Source organism: Panicum virgatum, chromosome 1K, assembly GCF_016808335.1.
Source record: "Panicum virgatum strain AP13 chromosome 1K, P.virgatum_v5, whole genome shotgun sequence".
NCBI classification, from domain to species: Eukaryota; Viridiplantae; Streptophyta; class Magnoliopsida; order Poales; family Poaceae; genus Panicum; species Panicum virgatum.
The window spans coordinates 2,831,579-2,852,349 of record NC_053136.1 but is presented as its reverse complement, the minus strand read 5'-3'; the positions used below and the strand labels follow the sequence as shown (position 1 = coordinate 2,852,349).

The 20,771-nt window shown below is 44.4% G+C and overlaps 1 protein-coding gene and 1 long non-coding RNA gene across 2 annotated transcripts; both read right to left on the bottom strand.

Moving 5' to 3' along the window:
• Positions 1-5,280: 5,280 nt before the first annotated feature.
• On the bottom strand, positions 5,281-6,441 carry LOC120650968. Its single transcript, XR_005665872.1, has 2 exons — positions 6,103-6,441; positions 5,281-6,009 (listed from the first exon to the last, which is right to left on the bottom strand). It is a non-coding gene; the product is annotated as an uncharacterized LOC120650968 (long non-coding RNA).
• Positions 6,442-8,045: 1,604 nt separating this feature from the next.
• Positions 8,046-10,972, bottom strand: LOC120712852 (beta-glucosidase BoGH3B-like). Its single transcript, XM_039998788.1, has 6 exons — positions 10,624-10,972; positions 10,285-10,489; positions 9,973-10,067; positions 9,475-9,884; positions 9,284-9,388; positions 8,046-9,159 (listed from the first exon to the last, which is right to left on the bottom strand). The coding sequence occupies exons 1-6, from the start codon at positions 10,880-10,882 to the stop codon at positions 8,275-8,277; spliced, it is 1,959 nt and encodes a 652-aa protein (XP_039854722.1). The 5' UTR covers positions 10,883-10,972; the 3' UTR covers positions 8,046-8,274.
• Positions 10,973-20,771: the final 9,799 nt, after the last annotated feature.

Sequence of the window (20,771 nt, the reverse complement as noted above, 5' to 3'; positions counted from 1 at the left end):
GATGAAGCGCTCCTGGTGCGTCAGCCGGGTGGCCGACGGGCCCGCACGGCCCTGGGCCCTGTGGTTTGGCACCCACGCGCGGTGGAGGCCGCCGCGCGACCATGGGTCTGGTGCCGACGCGAGTTGCGGAGGCCGCCGCGCGCCCTGGCGAGGACCGAGGGCCAGGGCAGGGCAACGAGGATAGGGCGGCGGCGGCGAGGAGGAGGGCGGCGGCGGCCGGCGTGGCCTGACTGTGGGCGACGACGAGGACAGGACGGGCGGCGGCGGCGGCCTCGGCGTGCGAGGAATCTGGGCGAGGGCTGCGATGCGAGCGTGACAAGACCTTGACCGTGCGTGGGCGTAGGGCCGGCCGCGTGGGCGTGGGGGGCAGGGGGGTGACGGGACAGGAGAAGGCAGTGTAATTACCACACCGCCCTCAAACCAATTAATGAAACAGATTATTTTGTGTAGTCACAGGAGGCACCTCCAACCATGGTAAAACTGAATGTAACGAACAAATCTATTATCTTGATACAATAGTATTAAAAAAAGTCACCACATTCGTCGAAAGGGTCTAGAAATTCCTACGTTAATCTAAAAAAAGAAGAATTTGAACCGTTGAATTTTATAAAAATCTAACGGTCTAGACTAACATAAAGATCCATATCAAATACAACTAATCCAAAGAGTTCACTGCCAAATATTAATCGAAAGAGTCAATATCAAATACGACTAAGAATCTATACCCTTGGATATTATACGAAGATCTAACGGTCTCGACAAGGCTGAAGAGTCCATATCGTAAAATATTAGTAAATCTTAATATAATAGTATTATAAGAAGCCATTACGTTCGCCGAGAAGATCTAAAAATTTCTGCGTTAATCTAAAAAAAGAGAATGATTTGAACCGTTGGATTTTATGAAGATCTAACGGTCTAGACTAACCTAAAGAGTCCATATTGAATACAACTAACCCAAAGAGTCCACTGCCAAATATTAATCCAAAGAGTCCACTGCCAAATATTAATCCAAAGAGTTCATATCAAATACGACTAACAGAAAAATCTATACCCTTGGATATTATGAAGATCTAACGGTCTCGACAAGGCTGAAGAGTCCATATCCTAAAATATTAGTAAATAAAACGAAACAGCTAAATGAGATTGTCGATCAAAATTTGATTGACGTGCTATTAGAAAAAACAATTTCATGTGAAGGAGAAAAACATCAAAAAAATACAACTAAGAAACTAATATAATAAATCCACGTGCCTACCCTGAAGGAAAATAAAATAATAAAAAACAAGAATTCCATATGTGTTACTTAGAGTTATGAGGAAAAACAAATAAAACTCTATTTTTGTCTGAACCCGCAACAAACTATCAAATGCACTTGCTTGGAAAAATTGTGCTGAATTACGTGGCTTGGAAGCCAATTGAAATCGTTTTGCTCGCCACTTATATCTTCAAATACAAAGAAGGTCTAGAAATTCACATGTTAATCTACAAAAGAGAAGAATTTGAACCGTCAGAGTTATAAAGATCTAACGGTCTAGATTAGCCTAAAGAGTCCATATCAAATATAAAATTTTTCTAATTTACGAAGATTGATTTAGCATATATGATAACAATATTAAATACAACTCTAACTTCGTGATGTCCATATCCAATATGGTAGTAGAAGCAAATGTAACTATGGATAAACAAAAATCTAACTATTAAAATTAATCATCAAGCGTACGCACATTGGCTCTATACAACAAATCGATGAGGATGATCAAAGCGAACGGACTAAAGATGGACAATTTTGGTGGTTGCCGGCGGTGATGAGCATTTTTTTTTGCATTGGACAAACCAACCTCTATATCCATATGGGCAGATATTTACCAGCCTCTAGATCCATGACAGTTGCAAGAGACACCGCGATATGACATCTCAAATGGCAAACGATGCACAAAAAACACGGTGGATGATGCTGGCACAAGCTCGGAAAAGGCTTCCACCCGGAGCAACTAATTGGCCGCGCCATTGTCCTACCATAAAGCTATGGTTATGACACTGCAGCCTGACGGTAACCTTGCGACTGGGCATAGCCTGCACGGCGGCACTCAGTCAACAGGTCTGGGCGTGCAGCGAGGCAAGCTAAGTCAGCCAAAATGCAAATTGGGGTTAATATTTGATACAAACGCATATCTATAGCAAGATACATGCAGTTCATGATGAGATGGGATAACACAAACGGCCCAAGATGCATTCTCGATTGATTACCATGGTGTCGCGGGCAGGGCTCCTTGGGATTAGAAGTCAAGAGGGCATCTGATGAGATGAGCACAGAGGAGAAGCTATAATTTGAATTGCTTGCACAATAGCGAATTTGTTGACCCTTGGAAAAAGATGCAGCGGCTGGGAGATAAGTAGAGTATGCATGAAGATGAAATGTTTGGAGATTGTAGAACAAAGAAAGAAAGGGAAATTTGGCTTGATCAGAACTAATAAAGGGGATGCAGCCTCTAAGATCCATGAAGGTTTGGAAACTTCAAAACTTAATATCCAATGATCTATGGTAGAATACATTACATCACTCAAACAGAGTTTCTTCAAAAAAAAATTCAAAGATATTTGTCACTTCGAACTGTCAAACAAAAAAGTACACCACAATCATGAATTCATACTCCACATGAATACGCCACAGAATAATATGATGGATTAAACATGGACAATTCATTGATCTGGCATATTAGAAAAAAAAATTACAACGACACAACTAAATGAAATTTTTTGCATAAATTTATTTTAGAGTAAAAAATAAATATTAGTATAGACCTAGCTACCCGTGCTATTTGCGCAGGCCATCTCGCTAGTAATAATATACAACAAACAAAATATTACACATTGCGAATATTTGATTGTATAGGATAAATAATAAAGAGGAATATCACGAACAAATGAGTCAATATGATGGAACAATTTAATTGACAAAGCGAACAAATAATTTGATGTTACGAACAAATTATTTACACACAGATAAATAATTTTACATGAATACAAATGCATCTACATCATAAAAAGTTATTTTTCTAAGCATATATACACGCTAAACAAGTTAGCATATAAAAAAATAAATTATTTCGTACCCAATTATAAAGGGAGTATCTACCCATCATCCGGGTGATTTTGTTTTCATTTATCAACCACATTTTGGACCAATCAGAGTATACCATGTCATATGTTCAAGAGAAATAAAAACTGAGTGACGGCCATTTATTTCAATCAAAAGTAAAGAACAGTGCACATCTTATTAAAACCGAGTGAAAAAAATTACATATATCACTCATATTTTCTGTCATCTTGAAATCCTTCCGAAAGAGAACAGCTCACGATTATTCCACGTGACCCTGTTAGCCTTGATGATGATGAAGGTGCGTCTCGAACCATACTAGAGGAGTTGTTAATTAGTAAGCTTGACAGACTGAATAACTATTACCAATTGCTCTTGTTAATTTGTACAAAATCTTCAATTGTATATAGTGGTTTCAGAAAAATTAAAACTAAAACACTTTGTATATTTAGGATTTACTGAACACTGATTCAGTCGTCTGAGTAGTCAGATAACAATGAATACACTGAATATTTTCTAATAAACATTCAGAATATAGAACGACATGCTCACCAATTTGTCTAATAATATAATAACAGCACTGAAAAAAAGATAGAAAACAAATAAAAACTGAGAAACTATCCCCACTGTCGAATGCATCATACAACAACAATTTACTGCAGAAATGAAATAAAATTTGTGCACAAATAAATAAAAATGAAGATACGTCCACGGAGCACCTGGATGATTGATGAGTTGCTAGGGGTAGAAAGAGGTGATTGCAGCGTAACCTGGGCCGACCACGATCCACTGGGTTAGCCGGGTACAAACTTTCGTGGACTTCCTTAGCGCTAAGTGCAACAAATCACCAGCGACAACGTCTCTCATTGCAGCCGTTTTTTTTTTTGCAAGCATCGGCGTCTGAGATGAGAACCCGGCCACCAAAAGCTGTCGTGTGAGTGGATAGGAGGAAAATTTTGAACCAGAATGGCAGCAAGCTGGACGGCCCGACCAAATGAATGGACTGTTTATTAACAAAACGAGCAACAACCGTCAACTAGAACTAGCCAACAGCAGCACAAATCACGAAAGGATCAGAGCAGTTGAGATTTGAGTGATAAGAAGGTAGAAAAACACCCGATAGATGAATAGAAATTCTGAATTTATAAGTCTACAATACAAATAAATTAATATACAGTTAGCACGACAATCGTAAATGTGAACAAATATTTATACAATAATAATAGGTAAGTATACATCTATTAACATTTGAAACAAACATGGTTGATATCATTTATTGCTCCACCGGGTGTGTTGTAAAAGTCACGAAGCATGCTGCCTTGTCTATTGCATGCGTCCTTGATATATACTGTCATCTACCTAGAAGGTTAAACTGCTATTGGGCCAAATAAGTCGGTAGAGAGCCCACTACCAGCTTCAGGCGATGGTTTTAATTTTTGTAGCCCGAGCTACGTATAGTCGCGGCGAGTAAAAGCTGGACTCGATGGCTCCAGTCTAACTCGGTCGGTCAGTGTCCACAGCGATAGAGCTGCTCGGCCCAATGGCAGGTGTACCTCAGGCGGGCTGGAACAGGGCGAAGGGTGGCAATGCTGCTCTTGGGCCTGCTCGTTTCTGTGGCCCATGGAAGAGGAAATTTCAGGTAAGCCAAAATTTGATGTGCTAAAAAAAAGGTAAGTGAAATTTCGTGAGTAGTATTTTTATATAAATAATAACATAAATAATATATATTGATAAAGATAAAAATAGTAATTTTGATTTTTATATTGATGCACTTTAACACTTTGTTATAATTATATAATGTAGATTCAAATTTAGGATTACTTTAACTTTTAATAATGACATAATTAGGTAATGTATATGCAAATTTAGATGGTTATTTGCATTATTTTATAATGGTATAGGTGGAAAATTTATATGAAGATATTAGAGGGTTAGTTTAGGTTTTTTATAGTGGCAGTGTGGTAACTTAGATATATGTTTAAGAGATTAATTTAGTCTATTTTTATAATGGTAGAGGTACTGACACGTCCAGGAATCTGGAGTCCCATCGAGCCCACTTAAATTACAAGTATGACTGAATGGAATGGTATTCGGATGAAATCCCCTGCTCATATGGGCCGAACTTTCACCCGGACCCATAAGGGCCGAACTTTCTGAGTCTTTCCATCTTGACATACCACAAATGGGACAATTGTCATGTTTGGCATATTGCTTTCTGAACAACACACAATTATTGAAGCACACATGTATCGATTCATATCCGAGACCTAACTCTTTTAGAAGATTCTTTGCTTCATTATATGAAGTGGGGAGTGCATTGCATTCCGGGAAAGCTTCAGCCAATAGCTTCAATATTGCTGAAAAGACAGAATTGCTTATCCTATATAGCGATTTCATACGAAGAAGCTGTACCACAAAAGAGAATCTTGAAAATTTGGTACATCCAGGATAAAGTTGACGATTTGCCTCTCTCATGATTATTTTTAAAAAAGACTCTTGGTGATGAGGTTCTGTATCACCATCCTGATTTTCTCCATCGTCTCTTCTTGTTCAGCTGCAGTGTGTAGGTCTCCTAACATCCCTTCCAAGCGATCAGCACTGTCGTCCTCTATCACACATTGCCCATATACCCCCTCAGCATTGTCATGCATATCATTAGGATGCTCAATTACATCCACATCTAAGCTCGCTCCATGATGAATCCACCGAGTATAACTGTTGTCCATTCTATTCATCAATATGTGCTTCTTGACAAGGGGTTGACAAAGGTACTTCTGATTAAGGCATCTAGCACATGGGCACAAAATTTCGACATTCTCACTGAATTTTCCTTGAACGAAGCTCATAAATTGTTTGACACCATCGATGTGTTCAGTAGAAAACATTCTCGCATGCACCCAACTTCGATCCATCTAATCAAGCAATGCATAAAACCACTGATAAAATAACTCTGCACTTATTCAAAGCTACACATTCAAACAGAATCAAGGAAGAAAAGTCAGTACCTTGGTTGTATCAAGGGAGGAGGGCGGGCCAGCCGATTTGTTTACCCAACAGGCCAACGGGCAAGCTGGGGGCACGGTGGCGTGCCGGTGCCGCACCCGCGCCTACGCGGCTGCACGGCCTCGTGGATCTGGAGGCGAAGGGCGGGCGGGAGGGAGGGGACAGAGGAGCAGCTACGCCCGCGCCTGTGATGCAGTGCAGTTTTGGGGCGACGAGCAGATTTGGATAGAGGGGAGTAGGCGGAGGGAGGAGGGCCGGCGGAGGCTGTGGAGGGCGCCGGTGCCTCCATGCCTGGCAGGCGGCGCCGGAGGCCGGAGGACAAGCAGCGAGGCGATGGCCCCGTCAAGCTTATTTGCAGCCGTTCGTGATGGTAGAAACAAAGTAAATATATCTAAAACACATCCATCTGTTCACAAAATTGAAGTTCAGGTTAGATGGTAGGGCAGGGCAGGCTGAAGTTCAACCCCTGCGACCATGGTTCGAATTCCCCTGCCGCACTTTTTTTTTACCTTAAAAAACCATTTGTCCTACATTCTGGACACAAGATAATTATTTAAATAAAATGCTACAATTGAAGAAAAAGAAGCAATGGCGTGGTCGTAGAGCAAGCTCAGTTACAGCTTGGTGGCTTGGGTTCGAGTTCCTTCTTCGTCTCATTTTTTTGACCAATCTGGACATGAAATAAAAGGTTTATTCAAAATCAAAATGCTTCAATTGATGTAAATGCAGTGATGCTGCGGTGGAATATCTGGCTTCAGTGTATGGCCTAGGTTCGAATCTCCCTTTTGCTCCAATCTTTTTATTTAATCCAACAAATCTAAGATGGGTCCATAAGAAACTTTGACGAACTTGAATTTGTTGATTGTGACAAATTTGCAAAAAACGTCACTAAGATATGGACCAAATTATGACGATTTTGATAAAACATCACTAAGTTCTGGGCTTAAATATCCACAATGTACATTCATGACGGAAAACAAAAAAAAACATCATAGATGCCGTGGTGTTTGTGACGTTCTCTGAAAACGTCACGAGAAATCCGTCATAGAAGATAACATCTCTTGTAGTGCAGGGAGGCTACGCTCACCCAACTGGAAACAGAAGAAGAAAGCGGGCAGCACGCCCCTACACTTCGCACGACTGGGTGTTTTGACTGGACTTTGCCCTCCACATAGGCTGCCCCGACCGGGAAGGGATAGGTCTTGTCCACACGCAACATGGTGACATATCCATACAAAGTGGGGTGTTGAAGATAAGGAAGGACGCCTCGGTCAAGAATGTCGTACCAATCAATCACTCCCCCACTGGACTAATAGTGCACCCCTCATCGCCACGGGGGACTATTCTACCTACCCGTGAGCAGGATGGGCACGCACCCGTCATCTCATGGTGTCATCATTGCCATACCATGGACATGCCTCCATGATGGAGGAATGACAAGGCGAGACCGGCGTCGGATCGCCTTGTCGCACTAGTCGACGGAAAGACTGCTCCGACTGACAGGGGATGATGGGAGAGAGAGATGGTCGCCAAGTGACCCGACTGGTGAAGTCCGACGACCCGGACTGAGTATGTTGGCAATCCCGACTGGCGGAGCATACAAAAATGCTCTAGGCTACTCTGTAAAGAGACCCCTGTAACTATAAAATGGAGGGGCCTTCACGCAGGAAAATAACGATGACAGATAAGCTCCAAAGTCTAGAGAGCATTCCCTCATGAGCTTGTAACTTCCCAACTCTTTGAGCTTGTAACTTTCCAACTCTTTGAGCACCTAGTCTCGAGCAATACAAACACTAGACTCCTGAAACACTAGACTCCTAACTAGACGTAGGGCATTCAAGGCTGAATCAGTATAAATATCGAGTCATTGTGTGTTAGATCATATCCGATACGGACGCATGATACAAGCTAGCGAGGAAATTAGCGGTCGATCATTTCCGGAACTGACTGGTCGGTAATTTATTAGAAATGATAATAGATCCCAAAACTATATTGTGATTAACTGATTACGATGACCGGATGATTATGAGAATTTCTAAAATTTATCTATTTTTTAAAGTGTCCGTCTAGAATTCTATGTGGCTTCAAGTGAATCCTTCTAAGGCGTCCCCAATTAGTAAGATAAAATGAGGTTGTGCCTCGGCAATGTTATAGTAGCCAAGATCAGACGCCCTCTAATACATCGATGGCTGTGTCTCGAGCCCGAACCCGAACGGGAACAGGGGATCGTAGTGCGCGTCGCCGGCGTTCATGGCCAGCTGCTCCACCGACCGGAACCACGTCCTCGACAGCTTCCCGGTGAACCCGTAGTCGCCGAACAGCACGTCGGCGACGCCCTGCCCCTCCGTCCCCGGCAGCCACGCCGCCACCAGCGCCTCGACGGCGTCGATGTACGGCTCCACCACCAGCGGCCGCCCGGACACCAGCACCACGACGCACCTGATGCTGCCGCACACGTTCTGGATGATGGCCGGACCAGGCGCCGGGATGGTCAGGTTCGTGTTGTCGCCGGCAGTCTCGGCGTACGGCGCCTCACCGACGACCACGACGGCGTAGTCGAAGCGGGCCCCGTTCTCCCGGGCGAAACCGGCGTCGGGGTTGTCGGCGTACACGACGTCGGTGCCCGCGGGCCCGACGGCGCGCTTGATGCCGTCAAGGATGGTGGTCCCGGCGGTGAGGTTGTTCCCCGTAAGTCCCTGCCAGGTGATGGTCCAGCCGCCGCACTGGCTGCCGAGGTCGTCGGCGTGGCTGCCGGCGACGAGGATGCTGCCGTGGGCCTTCTTCGGCAGCGGCAGGAGCGGCCTGTCGCCGGGCTTGCCGTTCTTGAGCAGGACGAGGGACTTGCGCACGGCCTCGCGCGCCAGGTCGCGGTGCTCCTGCTTGCCGAGCTCGCCGGCGAGGCCGGTGTCGGCGTAGGGGTTCTCGAAGAGGCCCATGGTGAACTTGACGCGGAGGATCCGGCGGACGGCGTCGTCGACGCGGCTCATCGGGATGGTGCCGTTCTGAACTAGCAACGTGAGGCCGTCGATGAACTCCGTGTAGTTGAACGGGATCATTACCTGAAAAAATTTGAATCTAAAATATTTCAAACTGGAGTATGGAATTATGGATTTAGAAATCTGTAAAAATTACTTCCAAAATCAAACCTCATGTAACGTTCTAAATGGGTACAGTGCTTCTTACCATGTCAATGCCAGCAAGGATCCCGAGCTTGATGGAGAGAAGGTAGTCAGCGTGCTCAGGGTCCGTGATGAAATCAAGTCCCTGGTAGTCCGAGATCACAAAACCCTGAAATGTAGGTATGCAACGAAAATTTTGAAAATTAAATTCGTATGTTTTTTTGGTCAAAATTCCATTGCACTTCTCAAACTCACCCTGAACCGGAGCTGTTTCTTGAGGAAGTCAGTGATGAGGAAGTGATGGGCGTGCATCTTGACCCCGTTCCAGGTCGAGTAGGAGACCATCACGGTGGAGACGCCCCGGATGACGGCGTTGTAGTAGGGCGGCATGTGGACGGCGAGCAGCTCGTGGAAGGTGGCGACGGTGTCGTTGGCGTTGATGCCGCCGGCGGTGCCGCCGTCGCCAACGTAGTGCTTGGCGCACGCCGCCACGTTCCGCTGCCCGGCGACGAACGGCGCGCCCTTGCGGCCGCCGGCGGGGATCTCGCCCTGGAACCCCGAGACGATGGAGGTCATGTTCTGCACGAGCTCTGGGCGCTCGCCGAAGCTCTCGTAGCACCGGCCCCACCGAGGGTCTCTGCACACCTGCACACAGATGAGAGATTCTGATTCACATTTCGATCATCCCTTTGAATTTGGTATAAGATTAATGTGAAATTATAAGTGTTTGTTTAATTATAAGATCGCGATCACTTTCCGCTACGCATGGAGCGAAGATGTAGGGGATTCCGGTGGCCCGGACCTCTACTGCAACTGCTGCTCCAATCCTCTTCACTAGCTCAGGATCCCTGAACCAGTGAAAACTTAGCTCATCAGTTTAAGTGTGCCCTTCGAAGAAAAAAATGAGCCAGCGCACGATGTCGTGACGTGGAGTGTAACTCGGAACCACTATCTTCTATCTTAATAAAAAGTGCAGCTCTCCAGCATTTTCGAGGAAAAAAGTGTGCTCTTCGAAAAAATAAGAAAAAAAGAAAAAAAGAGAGAAAGTGGTAGTGCATGGTGGACCTGGTGCATCCGAGGCCAACGTTGTGGGGGAAGATTGTGGCCTTGTAGGCGTTGCCGTGGCCGTGGACGGCGTCGATGCCGTAGAGCACGGGGATCCCCAGGCGCGTCGACAGGGCGCCGCCCTGCATCCCGTTCACCATCTCCACCCACGCCTCCGGCGGGGCGTTCGCCGCCGGCACGCTGCCTCCGCCGCTCAGCACGCTCCCTGCACCGTGTACCCATCACGCTTGCATGCTTGCTTGACCATGTTTAACTACCCATTTCCCTCTTCATTCTAATAATTAACCATTTGGAAGGTCTGAATTCAGAGTTTCAGACTAAAACAAAACAGTGCCCTACCTATGAAGTAGTTGCTGATGACGTCAGGCGTGGCCATCTCGCGCTCGATCTGCGACATCTGCCCGACCTTCTCGGCGAGCGTCATCCGCCGCAGCAGGTCGTCGATCCGCGCGTTCAGCGGCTGCGTGGGGTCCTTGTACTTGGCGCCATCCCCTCCGGCTCCGGCGGCCACCGCCGCGACGCCGCAGGCGCACAGCCGCAGCAAGACCACGGCGGCCGCTGCGGCAGTGACGACGGCTGCAGCAGGGACGACCCCCATGGCTGGCTGCTGCACAGACACAGCAAGACCACGCTTTTCTTGTGTGCAGCAAGTGTCGCCTGTCAGTTGAGTGCAGCCCAGCTTTGTGTTGCGTACAGTTATGGACAGGAAAAGCCTCCCTACAAAGGAATTAGACAAGCTCGATCACGGCACGTTTGGACGCATGGAACAGTGCCAGCTAGTTAGTGTCAGGAAATTCAGAGTTTTGAAATGAACATTATATTAAGCTGAGGCAGCAGGCAACAGATGGATTCCCTTCCCAGATCCCGAAGTACTAAATACAATTACTGAAGGAAGATATAGTATACAAGAGATTGATTCCATCCGAGTTTTCTGGACGCCTGTATAAAACGGTCAAGGCAGATCTCTTCAACGTTACTCTAGGCCAAAGTGATCTCAGTTTCTTCAGGTCAAAGTGATCTCCTTGTATAAAAGAACACTTTTTGTATGAGAAGTAAATCTGGGGGTTTCTTTGTCCGCTTGAATCAGCAACTATCAAATGCAGTGATGTGGCCACTCGTCAGCAACTCTGCCTCCAAAGTCCAAACAGATCAGATCGAAAAGGAGCAAGATAATCACACATGTATTTTTTTACATCAGCACATATAGTATTATTCTGCTTGATCTGATCCTAACAATTTTCAGATCATGGAGATGGAAAAACCCTTTACAAGTACGAGGTGGCGTTGTTCTTCGTCGCATGGAGGCGTTGGCCTTCCGCCGCCGTTCCGGGTGGGCATTCCGGGTTGCAGACGGGGCAGTTGGCCTGGCAGTTGGATAACTGGTCGTAACATACTGGCGCAGGAGGCTTCTGGCAGCAATAGCAGATGGTCTCGCCATGAACGCCACAGAAGCATTTTTCAGTGCAGAAGATGAGTTTCAGCTTGTTCTCATCGCCATCTGCAGTAGGAGGTGGGCAATAGATCTGGGTGTGGTAAGCGCTTGTGTTGCTCGCACTGCCAGTTAGATAGACGCCTCTTGTGCGCCCGACATTCTTGAGCAGCTGAGAACGGCCTATAATAAATATTTTGTGTTCGTCACCGTATTTTTTTTGAAAGAAAAAAGAAATTGTGCCCGGCCTCTGCGACCGCAGAATATGACATGATAGTAAAGTACATGTAAAATTTAACAAAAAAAAGGATGCATGATATGTACTTACATTGTGCAGACAATGCTAGGCATCCGAAGAGAAAGCTACCCATATGACAATCACGTATGGCAAACTGCTGCTGCCGCCATTGCTGCCCTTCATACTGCTGCTTGTATCGTTATCTTTTCTTGCTAGCCTAGCTCTCTGTTTGAGAGAAGATAGATTGGAGGTGAGCAATGGCCTGGCTACCCAGCTCAATATATAAAGAGAATAAACTAATTAACTAGTCTTCACTACGAGATGCTGCCATTTGACTAATTTGGAAACGAGTTACTGATTACAAAAGTTATGGACATTAATTCATTATAATTGCTTGGTATACAATCAAGGTGGACAGGCAAAATAATGGTGCATATAGCAATATATAGGAATTAATGGCCAAAAAGTAGCCATATATAGAAATCATTCTTTGTTTTGGTATATACAGTATATATGGCGTGTGAGATTTATCCTTGCAATCCTTTTTTTTAAAAAAAATAAAGAATTATCCTTGCATTCTGCCAGAACACATTGTCATGGACACAATCAGCTGGCAGGCATGGAAGTTTCTTTGAATGAACATTAGAATGTTTGGTCACAAGCAATAACGACACTTGGGAAGCTCTTAGAACCGCCATGGACGGCATATGCGTTATGGGACCATAACAACAAGCACACAGCGATAAGCCCCTGTCACAAGTGCTATGAACTAGCACAGATTGTTTCTCCTCTTCTTATTTGAATTTCACTTTGTCTCAGAGACTCATAAAAAAAGTTCACACAAACTTAGATTTTTTTTAGATGGCGATGAAGTCTTAATGAAATTGTAGGTTTAGGATATAGAACTGCAATTTTCTAGTTCATTTATTTTTATTCTTGATGATTTAGGTGTCCAGAGATATTTGACTGAAGTTTTAGACAAAATATTGCATAGCTATACACACGAGACATTAGGTCGTCGGGATTTCCCAGAATGGTAAGTACGTAAAAAAAACTATGTAACCATGCAGGAAAAAAGGTAAATTTTTGCAAGTATGTTATTGTTGCTATTGACTGGTAGGGCCGGATACTCAGTACATTCCAAGGGAAAGACTCACAAATAGTACCTCACTGTCATTCCATAATGCTTTTTTTTTTGAAGTAAAAGATTGGAGCGCTGCCCAATCATATAAGGAGGAGAAGTGCAGTTACTACAGTAGGTGTGATTACATAAGAAACTAGAAAACTCGAACTCTTACAAGACAGATACATTAAGAAAGTAACATGGCCAACTGGCCCTCGCATGCTTGTCGACTGTCATCGAACCTCCATCTTTTCTTTGATCAAACCTATAGAATCTGAGTGGGAGACTGAGAAACCCCTTGAAAGATACGACTATTCCTCTCATTCCAAATATCCCACGTTGTGTATATCATGATCGCAGCCGCGAGACTTCTATTCTCTGCAAGCGTGTTCTATACCATTGAATTCCACCAAAGTTGGATGTCATTGCACTCAAAAAAAAAAAAGTTGGATGTCATTCCCTTTTCCGTAATGCGTCTGTGCAATGAAACCGGCATGTATGTGGTTGTAGATAAGACGTTTTAATTTGTACAAAATTATTGTATGTGATGATAGAAGCCCATCTACTTTCTTTTGTGTAGATATATATTGTGATTTTTTTGTGGGTGTGGGTGGGTGGGTGGGTGTGTGTGTGGGGTGGGGGGGGGGGGGGGGGTTGACAAGAACAGTTCACAGTACGAAAAATGCAGCGTCAAATCAAAGATCATCATGCCCGTGAAAATATAAATGGCATGAATCAAATTAACTCTTTTAAATAATAATATCTATGGAGCAGCTAGAAGAAAATCAGCAACGGACGGAGCTGGCACGAACATTTCTGAAACGATTGAGGCCCAAGAAGGGGGTTGAATTGGGACTTTTTTAAATTTCTAGCAAGTCCTTAAACTAGACTAGTATTGTCCAATCTTCAAAATTAAAACATATTGCCTAGAACACACTAGCAAAGGATCCTTAAGTAGGAAAACACACTAACATGCTCATCTTGCCTAGGGTGAACCACACTAGCAAGTACAAGTTCTAGTCAAGGGATCAAACTATCATGCGATTGTCCTAGTCAAACATCAAGCAATAAAGAGTAAGATCACAACAAAAGGAATTTAATTGCTTGAATAAAAATGCAAGGGACACGAGGCAACCGAATTTTTTCCCGTGGTATCGAGGAGTTGACGCTCCCCCCTAGTCCACGTTGGAGCACCCACACAAGGATATTACACAAGGATATTGCTCCCTTGCTTCACCAAGGAGCAAGTGATCACTAAGAATGCTCATTCTCCATCTTCGGAACGGCGAGCTTCAAACCGTGTACAAGCTTCTCTTCTTGGGGCTCCCACAAATTCCAAGAGCTCACCAAGAACCACCCGATCACCAAGACCGTCTAGGTGCCGTCAAACATCAAGAGTAATAAGCTCCTAAGTCTTCACTTGACCTCCACTCAGTTGGCCCTAAGCTCAAGCACACTTGCTACACTTGCAACAGATGATTTCTTCAAGTTTGGAACAAATTTTAGCTCTAGATCTTCATCTCATGGCTCAAAGCATTCTCTCTTCTTCTCTTGGGTGGCCTCAGGTATTCAATGCGTCAAAGGCCTCATAAATGAGCCAGGAGGTCGACTTATATAGTGTGGAGGAGCCCCATAGCCATTGCAAACCCACTGCACAAAAATCGGGACCATCGAAATATCCGATGCCTAGCGTCGGTTGAACCGGTCTCTCTGCGTCTAAATAGTAGCCGTTTGAACCCTGACACTGTGTGCAGGCTTGCGTCATTACACCGGTGCATGCTCTGATGGGGCATCGATTAAACCGGTGCTAAAGGATGTTTTGGTAAAACATCATCTCTAGTCAATAGTATATCCAATGCACCGATGCCTTTCTTAGATGCGTCGGTTAAACCGGTGCTGAAGGCAAGTTCTCAACCACCCAAACATGCTCTCTAGTCATTAGTATGTCAATTGCACCGATGCTTGTGTTTGAACCGTCGGTTCAACCGGTGACCAAGGGTATTTGACTTGATTCCAATTTGCATCAAAAGAAATGAGCCGACAGGGGGCATCGGTTCTTCCGCTAAACTTCGGATGCACCGATGCTCAAGCATCGGTTAAACCGGTGCAACTGTTTTTCTTGTTTTGCAGTTGAATTGACTTGAATTTGATTTCTTCTTTGATCGTTTCTTCTGCCAAGTATTGTATTGGCTTCTTTGGACTGTCTTGAGCTATATTTGAGCGAGTGTGCAAGATTTCTAAGGCCAACTCAATTTTGGTCAAGCTACTAACTCAAGAACCCCTCTTAATAGTACGGTCAAGAACTTAAAACTATAAACCTCAACTAAATCAAGTGTCCTTCATCTTCTTGTGACACTTGAGACTAGAAATGTCCTTATTCTTTAAAGATGAGACCTTGGCATGCATGATTGTTTTGAATTGAGGGGTCTCCTTTCATTTTTCATATGTGACTTAACCAATTATTGGTTTTTCCTTTAAAACACACGTTAGTCGCATACTTTTGTCATTAATCATTGAAACTTACCATTAACATTTATCGGCCTAGATGCGCTTCAATTTCTACCAAACTGGACGACGGCCTAAACAATGCAAACGATGTGACGATGGCATACTCAGTCACATATGGATCTTTTACATCAGCATAGTATATTCTTCTTGATCTCATCCTAATAATTTCCAGATCATGGAGATGGAACCCTTACAAGTATGAGGTGGCGTTGTTCTTCGTTGCATGGCAGCGTTTCGCCGCCGTTCCGGGTGGGCAAAGCGGGTTGCAGATGGTGGGGCACTTGGCCTTGCAGTCGGAAAACTGGTCGTAACATACTGGTTCAGGAGCCTTTTGGCAGCAATAGCAGGTGGCATTGCCATGAATGCCAGTGCAGAAGCATTTTACAGTGTAGAAGATCAGTTTCAGCTTGTGAAAGTGATCAGGTGCTCTAGCCTAAGAGGGGGAGGGGGTGAATTAGGCACAATTAAAACCTTAACCTATGGCTCCAACTAGTTTGCACAAAACTTAAACTAAAACAAGCTATCTAGATGTGCAACTACGGTTCACCTTAGTGTGTAACCCTCATCCCAAAAGAATTTTACAAACTATAGCCAATCCTAGCAAGATACTACACTAAGAAAGTAAAGGTACACAAGTTGCAATAAGAAATGCGGAAGCTTAAAGAGAGGGATGAGAGGAAGCGAACTCTAGACACGAGGATTGATCTCGTGGTTCGGATTGCCACAAAAGCGCCCCTACGTCCATGTTGTTGAAGCACTCACGAAGAGTATCGCTTCCCGGCAATCAAGTCTCTTCCATGAACACAATCACGGTCACCTTGATCCCGATCTTCAATAAGAAAGATTGCCCACGAAGGAGGGGTCTCCGTCCCCCACACAATGTCGTCAACGCCGCTCCACACCAAGCCGGAGGGTCGTAGACTTGCCGGCGAGCCACCAAAGCTCCAAGGAGGCCGGCACACCGGGATACACTTTTGGTTCACTCTAGAACCAGCCACAAGGATCTAAGCCTTGCTTGTACACTCACTCAAGAGCTAATCTTGCACTAACACTCACAAAGCTTGTGCTAAGGACTAAGGATTTTATCTTTATGCTCTTGGATGGCTTGGAGGTATTCTTGGATGTGTATGAGATGTCTTGGGACTCCAACAAACTTCAAATGACCGGGGAAGCTCATATATATAGGCCTCCAAGTCGAACTAGCCATTTGTAGCCGTTAGCAGCTTTTTTGCGTGGGCATCAGAACTTCCGGTGCTTCTGCATCGGTTCTTCCGGTCACTCACAAGCTGAAACTAGCCGTTGCCTTCTCTAACGCTTCTGCAGCTGAGTTGGCACCCCTCGGTTGAACCGATGCTATGGTGTCGGTTCAACCGGTGACTCTTGATCATCTTGTAGCCGTTGCCCTTGCTGACGTCATTGCTCCGACGCCTTGCTCCGACGCACCACCGGTTCAACCGGTGCTGAAGACTTCGCTCCTGCTCGCTTGACATCGTCTCTGGAACATGGTATGTTGAATGCACCGATGCCTATCTTGAAGCCGTCGGTTCAATCGGTGCTTCACTTTTTTCTTCACTTGGTCTCCAGAGGTGCTCAGTCCTGCACCAATGCCAAGGCGTCGGATCTTCCGACAACCATCGGATGCACCGATGCTATGGGCATCGGTTCTTCCGGTGCTACTGATTTCAGTAGAACTCGTCCAATTCAGTGTTTCTTTGAGTTCTTTCTTCGTGTTTTGCTTTGTATGGCCTTTTTACTTCATCCCTGGAATCCAGAAATGTTCACTTAACAAAACCATTAGTCCCATTGATTGCGTTATCATACGATCACCAAAATCACTCGAAATGGCATAAATGGTGCCATGTTCGTTACAATCTCCCCCTTTTCGGTGATTGATGACAACACAATTAAAGCAAGCATAAAATTTGCAAGAATTGACAAATTGAACCACTTACACTTGCTAGGATGCTTACCATCATCCAATGACGGTTTGGCCTCCCCCTAAAACCATGATCCCCCTTTGTTCCTCCCCCTATTTGCTACTCTTCTCTCATATGTTGACTTGATCCAGTCGGCATTTTCCCCCTTTGGAATATACTTTTCCTTCTTGGGAATATCTCTCCCCCTTTGTTGGGAACATTCCTTGCTTTGATCCACATTTCTCCCCCTTTGAAATCAAATCACCTAAAAGGTCTTGCACCTAAAGGGTCTTGCAAAACAATATAGCTCAAGAGAAGATTAGTAGCCTAGGGAGTTAGTTTCATGACTTATGATCCAATTGTATGATATCAATGAAGATACCAATTAAAAATTTACTATGGTGGATCACAAAATTACGAAACTAGCATGACATGAGCTAAGCTTTCCACAAGTGTGTACACAACATGATAATGTGAAAATCAAGTGTACAACTGAAAGGATCTTGATCACGCGATGTCGTAGCCTAGAGGGGGGGTGAATAGGCGTTTCTTCAAAATTTGGCGTTTAATCCCTGCTGGGACTGCCTGGACCGGTCTACCAGACCAGTCAGATCAATCTATGCAGTCAGACAGCCCAGTCAGCAGGAATAAGTCCCATCTCGAGCTTGAACCTATAAGAAACTTGGGATATGTGTCTTGCAGAGTATTTCTAATAATATAAACAAGTCCCTACACACAAGTAGAGCACACCCAAGAAGATCGAGCGGAAGCACAATTCAAACTCAAAACTATAAATGCAAGGTAAGTAAATCAAACCGAAATAGAGATGATGCGATGAAGACACAGTGATTTGTTTGACCGAAGTTCGGATTCACCCCGTGCACCCACGTGTGAATCCTACTCTCCGTTGAGGAAGCTCGTAGTGACCCCAAGGTCAAGCTATCTCCTCTTCTCCACTATATGACCATGCGCTCTCTTGGTACACGATCGAAGTCGCAACAAACTTGCCGCTGCTCACCACAACCTTGGGAGCTAGCCGGTGACGCCTAGCCGTGTAGGAGTCGATGCTCCAAGAGTAACAAATGCTTCAATCGAGTTGGCCGACGCAACCTCAAGTGCTCAAAGCTCGGGATGTTTCTCTCTTGCTCAAATGGCTCTCAAGGAATGGATTCACTCAACCCAAATTAAAGATTCACCTTGAATCAAGCAACTCTCACAAAGAGAGGTTGGGGAGGACTCTCCAAGTGCTCACAAGGCTCTCAAGATGTTCTGAAATGTTCTAGCATCAGCCACCACGAATGAGTGAAGTCATGGGGTATAAATACCCCTTCTCACAAAACTAGCTGTTGCCCTGTCAGTGTTAGACCGGTCAGACCGGTCCCCTGGACCGGTCAGACCGATCTGTTTTGAAAACTAGCCGTTGGAGGCTCACTCTGCTCAGACCGGTCAGACCGGTCCCTTGGACCGGTCAGACCGGTCCCTCACTATTTTCTGCAGTTAGCACTCTCTCACTTTGGCTATTCTCTCTAGGGACTATTTGAGCACTTTTAGTATTGTCTAAACCTACTGATGTTGCATCCCTCTTGATAGTACGGTATACCTATACTCAAGTGTATAAATGAAATATACAATTTCCACAATCACATCTTGAGCTTCACATTTTGATCATGCCGTCCTTTCTTCAATATTTTGAGGGCAACAACATCTTCATTCTTTGAGCATACCCGCTTTGAGCTAGTGACTTTGAATCTTTGATTTGTATAGGAGTGAAATCCAACTTGATTCACAAGTCACTTTCTTTACTTGAATAATGACACTCTTCAACATCGAGCTCTTCCATGACTCTAGGATCTCCGGCCTTTGACCTGTATCAGTTTCTTTGCTCCCCCCAAGTCGTCGCTTGCGTAGCCTCTTGAAACACGCCTCTCGGTCCTCTACATTTATCCTAGCCGTCCATCTTGAACTCATATTGATTTGTGCCATGCATGAAATCTTCATTGTCAATTCGAATTCTCAATTCAATCTTATATGCAAGCTTTCCAATTTGAGACATCATATATGCATCAACTCATGTCTCATTCTCTTTTGCCTTGTTTGCTTCTTTAGTTAATAACCATTTATCACATGTGACAAGATCTTCCATATTTGAGATTATGCATAAGCATATCACATCTCATTCACAAAACCTTTACTTGTCACTTTAAATCCCATTTTAAACCGAAACAAGCCTTCGCATATTAGAGCTTTTATATCAACCATGAATACCTTGCTCTATTTTCCTTTTCTTGTTTTGCTTGTCACTTACACATTTTACCAATGGGATAAACACACTTGCTTGCAACACATGAGCCATCTCATTTAGTACCCATTACTTAATTAAATACCTGCTCATGATCTCATGCAAACAAGTTAGTCCTTTAATCGTGTTGTCAATCAATACTCCAAAACCCACTAGGGGCCTAGATGCTCTTTCAATTTCCCTCTTTTTGGTGATTGATGACAAACCGATTAAAGCTTACAAAAAGATATTCAATAAAATTTTTGAATTCTCAGATTTAGTTGGAGCTCCCCCTCAATATGTGCATATGAATCAAATTCAACACAAGTTGGCCTCGCATGCCAAATTACACATATTGAGCACAAATGAGACTCCCCCTAAATTTTAGCATCCGTGGGGTGTAACAAGTGTGTGTGACCATCATAAATAAATCCGTGATGCAATATGTCATGTAACGCACTCAAGCAAACACAAGAGCAGTGCTGCTGCCACAGACCGGTCAGACCGGTCCCTGGGACCGGTCAGACAGGTCCACACCAGCCAGCACGCGCTTGGACCGGTCTGAGACTGCCAGAACAACCCATGGCTGAAACAAAAGACATCACATCACTCAAAAATTTCACACTATCATAAACATTCCTTATGTATTTAAAACATGATAAATACACCCAATAGCATTCAATACAAGTGTTCTCAAGTCCGCACAAATCCTTAATACAAAAGAGATGGATATGATTTTACAAGATGAGACAAGAATATCCAAACATATCCAAATCATGATGTCCATACATAATATATCATAAAGAGCTAGATGAGACAAGATGATCTCAAGATACATATCCCATCTACTCTCAACATCTATTCTCAAGATGGCACACACACAAACACAAAATAAGCTTTAATCCTCCAAACTTCTCCCCCTTTGTCATCCATCAACAAAAACGCACAAGAGGAGAAGAGTGTGTTGCCGTCTGAAGTCACTGTCCACCCGAAGA